This window comes from Palaemon carinicauda, chromosome 2 (genome assembly GCF_036898095.1).
Source record: "Palaemon carinicauda isolate YSFRI2023 chromosome 2, ASM3689809v2, whole genome shotgun sequence".
Classification (NCBI taxonomy): domain Eukaryota; kingdom Metazoa; phylum Arthropoda; class Malacostraca; order Decapoda; family Palaemonidae; genus Palaemon; species Palaemon carinicauda.
The window spans coordinates 44,682,950-44,695,804 of NC_090726.1; the positions used below are offsets into that span (position 1 = coordinate 44,682,950).

Here is a 12,855-nt window from a genome sequence, read left to right on the forward strand (position 1 = left end):
GCAATGGGATCAGGAGGCTTATACCACTCTTCCTCCGCTTCCACTGGCTGCTCCACCATTGATGCAACACTCGGTTGAGGTACAACAACCTCTCCCATCCATGAGTCAGTCTCCTCAGCTCTCGCTGCAGCGAGCTCAACCCTCCTCAAGGCAAGCACCACAACACCTTAGCCTTGCGCCTCAGGAGCCTCAACTCTCGAGACATTTACTACGTTCTGCGCAGCCTCTACCTCATCGCTCTCCGCTCACACCGCAGGAACCTCTTCTCGTTCCTCAGGAACTTGCTACTGCGCATCCGCCTTCCGCTCGGCAAGCGCAACCCTTGAGTTCAGTCACTCATGCTAGGAGTCAGCCTCCTCCACCCATGCGCCTACCTTCTGCTGCTACTTTTGATCAGCCCTTGCAGTCTGAGCCTCAGGTGTTCCCTCAACAGAGTCTTGAAGAGGAAACCACTAATATTGTTGTTCCAGCTCGTGCTGACTCTGCCGTTCAGCATACCTTTCCGATCTCTTCGCTACACTCTGGTGATGAGGCGTCTGATGATGAGGCGGCACACCTGGATCCCTCATCAGACGTGGATGAATCCAAGTCTTCTCCACCTTCTATTGACTTTCGTAAGGTCTTGGCTCTGTTTAGGGAGGTATACCCAGACCACTTTGTCTCTGCTATTCCCCGCTCTCCGCCTTCTGAGTTTTCGCTGGGCATGCAGCCAGCTAAGTCTACCTATACTAAGCTAGTCCTAGCAAGGTCCTCTAAGAGAGCGTTAAGGATCTTAGGGGAGTGGTTGCAGACTAAGCAACACCTTGGCAAGACTTCGTTCATGTTTCCTCCGACTAAGCTCACTTCTAAAGCGGGCGTTTGGTATGCCACAGGAGAGGAACCAGGCTTGGGAGTACCTGCCTCTGCCCAGGCTGACTTCTCAAGTCTGGTAGACTCGCCTCGTAGAACAGCCATGAGGCGCTCTAAGGTTTGCTGGACCTTCTCAGACCTTGATCACTTCCTGAAGGGTGTTTTTAGAGCATTTGAGATGTTCAACTTTCTAGACTGGTGCCTGGGGGCCCTCAGCAAGAAGACCTCCCCTGCGGACAAGGATTCTGCCATGCTATTAATGTCCTGCATGGATAAGGCCATTAGAGACGGATCTGGCGAGCTTGCGTCGATGTTTGTGTCAGGGGTTCTTAAGAAAAGGGAACAGCTATGTACCTTCCTTTCCTCCTGCATTACACCTTGTCAAAGGTCTCAACTCCTTTTCGCTCCGCTCTCGAAGTTCCTCTTCCCCGAAGAGCTGGTTAAGGACTTGTCTGCTGCCCTGATACAAAAGGACACACATGATCTTGTAGCCTCATCGGCTCGTAAGACTAAGGTTGCTACCTCAGTCCCCAGGACTTATCGCACCCCAGTGGCTGATACTCCTGCTACGAGGTTCATACCGCCCTTTCGTGGTAGAGCCCCCAGCCGAGGAAGCTCCCGTCCAGACTCTTCCAGGAGCAAGTCTAGGAAAGGTTCCAAGGCTTCTAAAGGAAAAAACTGACTCTCCGCATCTCCAGACAGCAGTAGGAGCCAGACTCAAGAGCTTCTGGCAAGCCTGGGAAAAGAGAGGTGCAGACGCCCAGTCTGTCAGTTGGCTGAGGGAGGGTTACAGGATTCCATTCTGCCTCAAACCCCCTCTGACCACATCTCCCATCAACCTCTCTCCCAACTACAAAGAAGAGGACAAGAGGCTAGCATTGCGCCAGGAGGTGTCGCTACTTGTGCAGAAGAAGGCAGTGGTTATAGTCCGGGACCATCAATCCCCGGGCTTCTACAACCGTCTCTTTCTGGTGGCTAAGAAGACAGGAGGTTGGAGACCGGTGCTGGACGTCAGCGCGCTCAATGCGTATGTCACCAAGCAGACGTTCACGATGGAGACGACGAAGTCGGTCCTAGCAGCGGTCAGGCAGGAGGACTGGATGGTCTCGTTGGACTTGAAAGATGCCTACTTTCATGTTCCTATTCATCCAGACTCCCAACCTTTCCTGAGATTCGTTTTTGGAAAGGTTGTCTACCAATTCCAAGCCCTGTGTTTTGGCCTAAGCACAGCTCCTATGGTGTTCACGCATCTGATGAGGAATATAGCAAAATTCCTCCACTTATCGGACATCAGAGCCTCCCTCTACTTAGACGACTGGCTGTTGAGAGCCTCCACGAGTCGTCGCTGTCTGGAGAGTCTCAACTGGACTTTGGACTTAATCAGAGAACTGGGTCTGTTAGTCAACATAGAAAAGTCTCAGCTCATTCCCTCCCAATCCATTGTGTACCTGGGAATGGAGATTCGGAGTCAGGATTTTCGGGCTTTTCCATCGGCCCCAAGGATAAGCCAAGCCCTAGATTGCATCATGAGCATGGTGAAGAGGAGCAGTTGCTCGGTGAGACAGTGGATGAGTCTCACAGGGACCCTTTCATCACTGGCCCTGTTCGTCGAGCTAGGGAGACTCCACCTCCGCCCTCTTCAGTTCCATCTTGCAGCTCATTGGGACAAGGGTTTGACTCTCGAAGCAGTCTCTATCCCAGTCACCAAAGAGATGAAGACCACTCTCTTGTGGTGGAAGACCAATCTCCTTCTCAGGGAGGGCCTATCGTTGGCTATTCAGACCCCCAATCTTCATCTCTTCTCAGATGCATCGGACTCGGGCTGGGGTGCGACCTTGAACGGACGGGAATGCTCGGGAACGTGGAACGAGGAACAGGGAACGCTCCACATCAACTGCAAGGAGCTACTAGCAGTTCATTTAGCCCTGCTGAACTTCAAGTCCCTCCTGCTGGGCAAGGTGGTGGAGGTGAACTCAGACAACACCACAGCCTTGGCTTACATCTCCAAGCAAGGAGGGACCCATTCGAGGAGCCTATACGAGATCGCAAGGGACCTCCTCATTTGGTCAAGAAGTCAAAACCTCACTTTGGTCACGAGGTTCATTCAGGGCAACATGAACGTCTCAGCAGATCGCCTAAGCAGAAGGAATCAGGTCATTCCCACGGAATGGACCCTCCACAAGAGTGTGTGCAACAGACTTTGGACCTTGTGGGGTCAACCTACCATAGATCTGTTTGCCACCTCCATGACCAAGAGACTTCCGCTGTACTGTTCCCCAGTTCCAGACCCTGCAGCAGTTCATGTGGATGCTTTTCTGCTGAACTGGTCCCATCTCGACCTTTACGCATTCCCACCGTTCAAGATAATAAACAAAGTCCTGCAGAAATTCATCTCGCACGAAGGGACACGGCTGACGCTGGTTGCTCCCCTTTGGCCTGCAAGAGAATGGTTCACAGAGGTACTTCAATGGCTAGTCGACATCCCCAGGACTCTACCTCTAAGAGTGGACCTTCTACGTCAACCTCACGTAGACAGGTTGCACCCAAACCTCCACGCTCTTCGGCTGACTGCCTTCAGACTGTCGAAAGATTCGCTAGAGCTAGAGGCTTTTCGAAGGAGGCAGCCAGTGCGATTGCCAGAGCAAGAAGGGTTTCCACTCGTAGAGTCTACCAATCTAAGTGGGAAGTCTTCCGGAGCTGGTGTAGAGCTAATTCAGTATCCTCTACCAATACCTCTGTGACCCAAATAGCTGACTTCCTATTACATCTTAGGAATGAGAGATCCCTTTCAGCCCCTACGATTAAAGGGTACAGGAGTATGTTGGCTTCAGTTCTCCGCCACAGAGGTTTGGACCTTTCTTCCAACAAGGACCTTCAAGACATCCTTAAGTCTTTTGAGACTTCTAAAGAGCGTCGTCTATCCACTCCAGGCTGGAACCTAGACGTAGTCTTAAGGTTCCTTATGTCACCTAGGTTCGAACCTCTCCAGTCAGCTTCCTTCAAGGACCTTACCCTCAAGACTCTTTTTCTCGTCTGCCTTGCAACAGCTAAGAGAGTCAGTGAGGTTCATGCCTTCAGCAAGAACATTGGTTTCACGACCGAATCTGCAACATGTTCTTTTCAGCTCGGATTCCTAGCAAAGAACGAACTTCCTTCACGTCCTTGGCCTAGATCGTTTGAAATACCTAGCCTCTCCAACATGGTAGGTAACGAACTAGAGAGAGTTCTTTGCCCTGTCAGAGCTCTCAAGTATTATCTTAATAGGTCTAAACCTATTCGAGGACAGTCAGAAGCCTTATGGTGTGCCATCAAGAAACCTTCGAGGCCCATGTCCAAGAACGGGGTTTCGTATTATATAAGGCTTCTGATTAGAGAAGCCCATTCTCACTTAAAGGAGGAAGACCTTGCATTGCTGAAGGTAAGGACCCACGAAGTAAGAGCCGTAGCTACTTCGATGGCCTTTAATAAAAACCGTTCTCTGCAGAGCATAATGGATGCAACCTATTGGAGGAGCAAGTCAGTGTTTGCATCATTTTATCTTAAAGATGTCCAGTCTCTTTACGAGAACTGCTACACCCCGGGACCATTCGTAGCAGCGAGTGCAGTAGTAGGTGAGGGCTCAGCCACTACATTCCCTTAATCCCATAACCTTTTTTAACCTTTCTCTTGAATGCTTTTATTGTTGTTTTTATGGTTGTTACGGTAGGCTAAGAAGCCTTCCGCATCCTTTTGATTTGGCGGGTGGTCAATTCATTCTTGAGAAGCGCCTGGGTTAGAGGTTGTGTAGAGGTCCTTTAGTAGGGGTTGCAGCCCTATATACTTTAGCACCTTTGAGTTGATTCAGCCTCCAAGAGGAACGCTGCGCTCAGTAAGGAAGACGAACTTAAAAAAGAGGCAGAGTAACGGTTCAATTCGACTTCCTTACCAGGTACTTATTATTTCATTGTTATTTGAGATAACTGTTATATGAAATATGGGATACTTAGCTATCCTTTAATCTTGTACACTGGTTTTCACCCACCCCCCTGGGTGTGAATCAGCTACATGATTATCGGGTAAGTTTAATATTGAAAAATGTTATTTTTATTAGTAAAATAAATTTTTGAATATACTTACCCGATAATCATGATTTAATTGACCCTCCCTTCCTCCCCATAGAGAACCAGTGGACCGAGGAAAAATTGAGGAGGTGTCAACAAGAAGTACTATAGTACCTGGCCACAGGTGGCGCTGGTAAGTACACCCCCTTCTAGTATTGTGATAGCTGGCGTATCCCTCCATAGAATTCTGTCGGGCAACGGAGTTGACAGCTACATGATTATCGGGTAAGTATATTCAAAAATTTATTTTACTAATAAAAATAACATATTTACGGAAACTTTATAACATGCAGTGAAATGAAGAAATTGAGGGGAATGTCAAATGTAAAGGAAAATCCTAACATTTTAGTTTTATATTAAGGGACTCTGGTGTTAAATTTCTTAGTAATGTGATAAAAACATAGAACTATTTAAGCAAAATTTATAGCGATTCTTCACTGCCGCTATGTTATCCGTGCATCACTTACATAGGAAATACTTTTCTAGGTACTGTTCGTGGCAACTGCAAACACACTTTCAACGATACCATCTCCACTAATGGATCGAATGGAGATTATTCATGTCCCAGGCTATACACAGGTATGTATATTTAGTCTAGATATCCATAAAAAATGCTTGTGATTTTAAAATATATACAGTACATGTAATTATAATTTTATGGGTAAGTGCTAATGCCTTCAAAGAAATTTAATTGAGTATTTCCCTGTGGTTGCAGAATCTTAATAGAGATCTAACAAAACGTAGTGAATGGTGAAGGTTATGGTAGACGAAGTAAGTCATGGTAAACTGCCTTCGAGTTAGTAGGTCTAAGTCTAGGAGTCTCATCACCCAGAAATTTTCAGTAATAGTTTCTTTTACCTTAATTTCAGTATTTTTTCATTTTAATATTTTCCTTCGGCTGAAATGTCCTGTGAACTTTCCAAAGTTTTTCAGATAATGGAGGCGTTATGCATAAACACTTTAAACATTAGTTATGTTATAGAGTCAATATGCTTTTACTTTACTTCCAAATACAGTAGCTTAATACTGTATTCTTATTATCATTAATGAAAATGTTGTTTATTTAAATTATGAGCCATAGCTTTTTTTGATCTGCAGTAAAGTCTTCAGTTAGATTTGTAAGGGATAAATTATTATTATTCTTTGGTCTGTACATTAAGCCATTGGTATGTATGTCTCACTCAGTATGCCTTACTTAGCACACTGTAGTTGATACTTCAGGTTTTTTCCATTGACCCTTCAGATTTAGCTGCATTTTTATTAGTTCCCTTTGGTTTTTCTGATGTAACTGTCCAACTCTGTTTTTCTTGTCTCCAGTTTATAGTTGTATTGTATAAACAAATCCTTCAGGTGAATCCTAGAATGTTTTGATACTGGAATTAGTGCTTTCTTGAAACTACATAGTTATGAATACTGTATGTACAGTTTTTTTTTTTTTAACATTTATCGAATGTTTATATCATTGATTTAAATGTCTTTAAATTTTACACTAGATTTTTTTTTTTTTTTTTTTTTTGAAGGAGGAGAAAGTGATGATAGGTGCTCTGCATTTGCTACCAAAGCAGCTTCAGGAACATGGATTATCACTAGATATTCTTCAAATACCACAAGAGATTATATCTACCATAAGTAAGTTATTCAAAGATCATATATTATTTAATACACTGTGCTGTATTGAGTAAGGTATGAAGGAATTATTGTAGATAAAATATAATTTCTAGGAAGTTTATATATTTGTAAATGATCAGTTCTTTTTATATGAAATACATTTATCATATTTATATTCTGTAAAGTATAAGTAAGTTTAATAGCTCTTCATATATGGAAATACTTAAAAGATTAAATGAGTGTTAACCATTTTCATTTAAACTGAGAAAAATTATTGTTGGAGCTCTTCTTTTTGATTAAGTACCATGTCTAGCTGGATGAGGAAAAAGTACCTTGTAGATCGTGTACTTCGATACCTCTTTTGGCCAGTTAACATTTTTTTTCTGCATTCATGAGCAAAAGCAGGGAGATATTGAAGTTAGTATGGAATCAGATCATTAAAGGAAATGAAAACCTACTTTTGAGACATGCAGTTAGTCTGTCTCTTTAATTGCTAAAAAATTGGCTTATTGAGAAAGTCTTTCAAGATCTTTGATGATCTATCTAGTCTGACAAAATGTTTTAATTCTTTCATTCTGCCTTGTTTTGTATATTGTTCTCCTGTCTGGTCTTCAGCTGCTGAATCTCATCCTAGTTTGTTGGACAAGAACTTGAGGTCTATTAAATCTCATATTAATGATCTAGATATTAATCTCTGGCACAGTAGTTCAATTAGTTCAGTATGCATGTTACATTAGATTTTTCATAGTTCTGACCATCCTAAATTCAGATCTTCCCGGACAGTACCAACCTGGTTGTGATACTGTACTAGGTTTGCAGCTATTTTTAATAGTCATGCCTTCTCCACCATAGTGCTCAATACTACATAGTATTTTAGAAGTTTTGTTCCAGTTGTGACCAAAGTTTGGAATGATCCTCCTAATCAGGTAATCGAATCGGTGAAATTTTAAAAATTCAAACTTGGAATGTTTTAATATAGAGCCGGCTGACATAAAGCTCTTCTTTTAGTTTATATATGAAAGATTTATTTTAATATTATTACTGTTCTTAAAAGGTTTTATTTTGATTGTTCATTATTTATCTTGTTTCCTTTCCTCACTTGGCTATTTTTCTCTGTAGGAGCCCTTGATCTTATAGCATCTTACTTTTTCAACTTGGGTTGTAGCATAGCTAATAATGATAATAAGAATAATAATAATGAGAGATATGTCACTGATCAGTCATGGAGTCACTGAAGATATAGAATTAAATGGTTATTTATTGTATACCTTTCATGTCTCAGTTATTGCTTGTGTTTTATAGAGGGAATGTCCATTTTTCTATATGCCCATTTGTCTCCTCTGGAGCTGTTTCATACAATTCATGTTATCAGGATATGTGACAATCATCACTCTTATTCTCAGCTTCTAAAACATATAATTCTCTTCAACATCATTTGGATAATGTTAGTCTTCACTGGGATAATTTTGAGTCAACATCTGAAATCAATTCTTAGTCTGTACAATCATGCAGACAACAAACCAGGTGAGCTGTGTAGGGATGCTTTCATAGCTGAAGACAAGAGGTGACTAGGGATACTTTCAAACTTTGAATGAAAGGAAGGATATTAGGATAGAAGTTAGTAGTTTAGATTGTGCTGTTGCCACGTACACCCCCCCCCCCAAAATGTGGTGTTTTGCATCGTGATTGGTACAGAATACCCACATGTCAATAGGCATTAACCCTTTGTGATGTCAGTGGTTATATGTACTGTACATCTATTGATGCTAGCTGGTACGTAAGAGTAACTAAAGTTTTACAACACACTTCAGGAATTCTTTGCATCACGCTTGTGATTGTTAGAAGATGTAACACTGGTTGAATTAAAGATATTGTTGATATTGTTGGTACAGAGCACTATCTTTACAGTTGGAGAGTATACAAGAGAAGCAGGAGTCAGGGCTTTAGAACGTAAAATTGCTGCCGTCTGTCGTGCCGTGGCTGTACAGGTTGCAGAAACCAAGTGTGTCGACCCAGGTATGATAGTTAACAAGAAGTTTTTTGGCTCAAAATTATTTTGATTATCTTTATCATTATTAAAATTCTTAATGGGTATATAGTTGTTAATTTACATAAATTTTCATACAAAACTCCTATGTGCTTGCTTAACACTATATATAGGCATTTTTGTTGTTGTTGTTTAAAGTAACAAACAAGACGGATTCAGAAGTTATCGTGGCAGAGATAGATGACGATCAGGTGCAGAAAGCTGTAGATGATGATCAGGTGGAGAAAGTTGAAGAGAGTCATAAGGAGAACAATACTCTGGAGAAAGAAGATTCCAGTCATCCTATTACTGAAGGTTCACAAGCACTCCCAAATCTATTGCAGTTGAAAGAACACATGGAATTACCAATAATTGTGGATTTAAAGATGATACAAGATGTTTTAGGGGTGAGTAAAGTACTACTACTATGCGTAATTATGAAAAATTGAATGGCAAGAAACTGAAAAGTGGAAGACTCTTAGAAAACTTCATGGGCATTTCAAAGTTACCCTGATGGTGAATATCACGGCCATCTGGTGAGCAAAATCTTATACTTATGATAGTGTAAACTGGAAAGAATTTGGAATGTGATGAGGTTATATGGAATTGGTGGAAGGCTGTTGCAAGCAGGGAAGAGTTTACACATGGGTAGTAAAGAGTGTGTTAGGGTATGGAATGAAGTGAATAGTTACCAGTGAGAATGGGGCTATGATAGGGATGTGTGATGTCACCAGGATTGTTCAATTTGTTTGTTGATGGTGCTGTTAAGAGAGGTGAATGCTTGAGTTTCTAGTCTTATAGAAGAGGAATTTGCAGGGCAGCAGTATTTGAATCCTAGTGTGGATTATCTAACTTGTTTAGAAATCCAATAAATTCCAATACCAACTAGGGTTTTATATAATTCTTAAGAGGACTTAATTTGCTGTACAATATAAAGTTAAAGAATAATAGTTTTGAAGGAGTTCTATAGGAATTCAAAAGTCAATGAAAGTAACCAAGTTCTCTGGTGGCTCATTTTAATAAGCTTAAGTACTGTACTGAATTTGTTAGAAAATTAAATTTTCCGAAATTTTTTCAGTTGTAGAATAATTCTATCCATTTTTAAATGTTTTTTTATTTTGGTTTATATGGAGTATTAGTAAATGGTATAGTTTACTAGGATATCCTTCAAAGGTTTTTTGTGTTAGTATTCTAGCTCTATAAGAAACAGAATCCATGTTTTATAGAACTGTTTTACCTTAATTCTTAACACCTGTAATCTAAGCAACACATTATTTCAGTGATAGACCAGGTTTCTTTTGTCCTTTTATATTCCCTGTTTGTTTGTTTTTCTTTCTCCCAAAAGATGATTAATATCAAAATGAAAATATTTTGAAACCCAGTTTTATACTTTACAGCCTCCCATCTTCCAAAGTGGATTAGCTGGTCGCGTAAGTGTTCCTGGCGTGGCAGTGGGTTTAGCTTGGACCCCTGTCGGTGGAGAAGTGATGGTAGTTGAAGCGACAAGCTCGGCTGGAGATTCCAATCTCACATTGACTGGCCAGCTGGGCTCAGTTATGCAGGAGTCTGCAAAAATTGCCCTTTCATGGGTTCGAAAGCATGGAGAATTGGTAAGACAAGTTCCTTGTAACTTGGCAGAATATACATTTTACAATTTAATGAACTGGTTTAAAGTTAATATCATTTACAAGAGATTTGTATGAGGTTAGCTCCTGCACTTCATTAGCAAAATATTGATTTTTTTCATGAGGTCCATTATTACAGTTATTCCTGCTTCTCTCTCAAGTATGGTACAATTTATGAAATAAGAACGGGTAGTATTTCATTATCTTAAAGAAACATTTTTTGCTTATAATGATTGCTTGTCATGGTGCTATAGTAGCTGTTGGTGATAATCAAATATAATTGGTTTGTTTTATTGAGTAAATTTTGTTCAATTTTGCATGTGGAACATGGTGTTGGGTAAATTACATAAATAAGTGATTAGGTAAAAAAAAAAGGAATATTTAAAACGCAATCTGGACAGTAAAGTAATTACCAACTTCAGGAACACATTCCGGGAACTCAGGTTATTATAAAATTTATTTTAAGACTTTGTTACCAAGATACTAGACCAAGAGGAGAGTCTAGGGTATTAAATACATTTTTGTAGGTCTATTGATGGCCTATCTTTTTCCTTCACTGGCCCACCTCCATGAGTGTGTTGGAATTGCCAATATGAACATCAGGGGAAGTTTATAGAAATAAATGGAATTCTAATAATAAAATTTATTTCTATACTCTGCTGATGTTCATATACATGTCCTAAGATGGATTATTGTCATTAGTTGCTAGCTTGTCTCGTATACACTAGAGGCCTAAGATGATACAAAGGAAATAAAATCTTGAAATTTAATTGTTTTTGAGAGTAAACTACAATGTAAGCAAGCTTTGTGAGAGAAATATAATAAGTGTCACTACCTAGAAATCCCAAACAGACAAATATAATACTCAACTTGGGAGCAGGATTCTCTAAAACGTCAGACATCTTCCAAAACAAGCAAAACAACACAGAGCAAAACAAAACATGTCTGACCAATGCAAGTGCTGAGGAGGAATGCGAATAGGGGGCGGGGAGATGTAAGGGTAGAGAGGGGGGATGTTGATGAAGGAGAGGTCTAATTGGTGATGGATCTATGGTTGAGGTTCAATCACGCCCCAGTTTTCTATACCGACACTCAAAAGAGTGAGCGAGCTAGGTTTATTCCTGGCATTCCATGCATCTCTTTTTTTTCTCTGGTATATTCAGCAATAACTATGCCTTAGAAATGGTGCTAGAGGAGCATTTCACTGGGCAACACAGGTTCCTCGCCCAGAAATAGATTTTTCCTTGGTCAAAATCCCTTTTTTGTTTAACTCAATAATAGTATACTAGCATTGCTGTCACTGTACTTGTACATACATTATCTTATTTTATTATAAACTTACAGCTGCGTATCGACAAGGACTTCATGAAAGATGAAGAAATTCACATGCACTTTCCAGCTGGAGCTATCAGCAAAGATGGTCCCTCGGCTGGCGTCACAATAATCACCGTCCTAGTTTCTCTTCTAACAAAACGCTGTGTTCGTTCAGATGTTGCTATGACTGGAGAAATAACTCTAAATGGTGTTGTTTTACCTGTATGTATTCACATTTTGGTATTTTCTCAGCAGTATTTAGTTTTCCGATACAAGAAAGGCTTCAGTATTGTAAAATAAATAGGAATATTGTAATTTCAAGATAGTTCAGCAAAAAACATTTTAAAACTGACTAGTTCTTGAGACATATATGCTTAGACCAAATCTGATCATAATTGTAATTAGTGGTACCATGGTATGTGTTATTAATTTGTTCTGGAACAAATTTCTCAAACTGAATTCCAGAATATGTCCTTGTCCTAATGTAACTAGGAAATTTACAACTTCCAAAGTAAAATTTAGAAATACTTTAGGGGTGAATTTGAAATATACAAAATTTTAATTGTTTAATGATTAGGAAAACTTGAATCAGAATGACAAGGGGATATGTCACTTTGAGTAAAGGATGAAATGGGTAAGAAATACAACATTCAATGTTTAAAAATTTTCAGGTTGGGGGAATCAAAGAGAAACTTATGGCTGCACATAGATCAGGACTTACAACTGTAATCATTCCAGCAGCTAACAAGAAAGACTTGGATGATATTCCCAGTTCTGTACTGGTAAGGTTGACCAAAAAAGCTATAATTTCTACAGGACTAAAACTATTACTGTACTTTATTTGAACTAGTTATATTACTCTAGAAAATTTCCTGCATATCATAATTAAGAATCCTTGCAGTTTAAAATAAATGAAGATTGTACAGTAGATAATATTTGTATTAAGCTTTATAAAATATTTAGTACTTAAAAAAGAGCATAGTTGGAATATCATAGTAATTTTTAAAATACAGTAAAGCAAAAGTGTTATAATTAAAATGCTTGCAATTGAACTCACAGTAAATAAAACTAAAATATAATGGCATTAATGTCATCCCAGTAGTTTACTCAAGTTGTCTAGGAAGATTCAAGTTCTTTGATTTGATTGAAAATGCACTTGTGCCTTACAACTCAATAAATTTTTGATATATGCAAAATCCCCCAGTATTTTAAAAAGATAAAATGCCCATAAAAGATTAGAATATACAGTATTCTTGAAACTTTTTTCCTACCTGGAGTAGCCTTAGTAATTTTAGTTGGTTACATATTCTCAAATGATTTTTAACTAATATTA

General features: G+C 39.8%; 1 protein-coding gene across 2 annotated transcripts in view; it reads left to right on the forward strand.

The window, feature by feature from the left end:
• Positions 1 to 12,855, forward strand: part of LOC137624485 (lon protease homolog 2, peroxisomal-like) — a 51,422-nt gene that overhangs the window by 36,698 nt on the left and 1,869 nt on the right. For both annotated transcript variants that reach the window (XR_011040736.1, XM_068355273.1), the window contains exons 12-18: positions 5,436 to 5,528; positions 6,470 to 6,578; positions 8,466 to 8,573; positions 8,743 to 8,990; positions 9,981 to 10,193; positions 11,553 to 11,744; positions 12,194 to 12,304. Coding sequence is in view for 1 of the 2 variants with exons in the window: in XM_068355273.1 (XP_068211374.1) it covers positions 5,436 to 5,528; positions 6,470 to 6,578; positions 8,466 to 8,573; positions 8,743 to 8,990; positions 9,981 to 10,193; positions 11,553 to 11,744; positions 12,194 to 12,304 (1,074 nt within the window). In the remaining variant the exon portion in view is untranslated. The remainder of the gene's footprint in view (positions 1 to 5,435; positions 5,529 to 6,469; positions 6,579 to 8,465; positions 8,574 to 8,742; positions 8,991 to 9,980; positions 10,194 to 11,552; positions 11,745 to 12,193; positions 12,305 to 12,855) is intronic.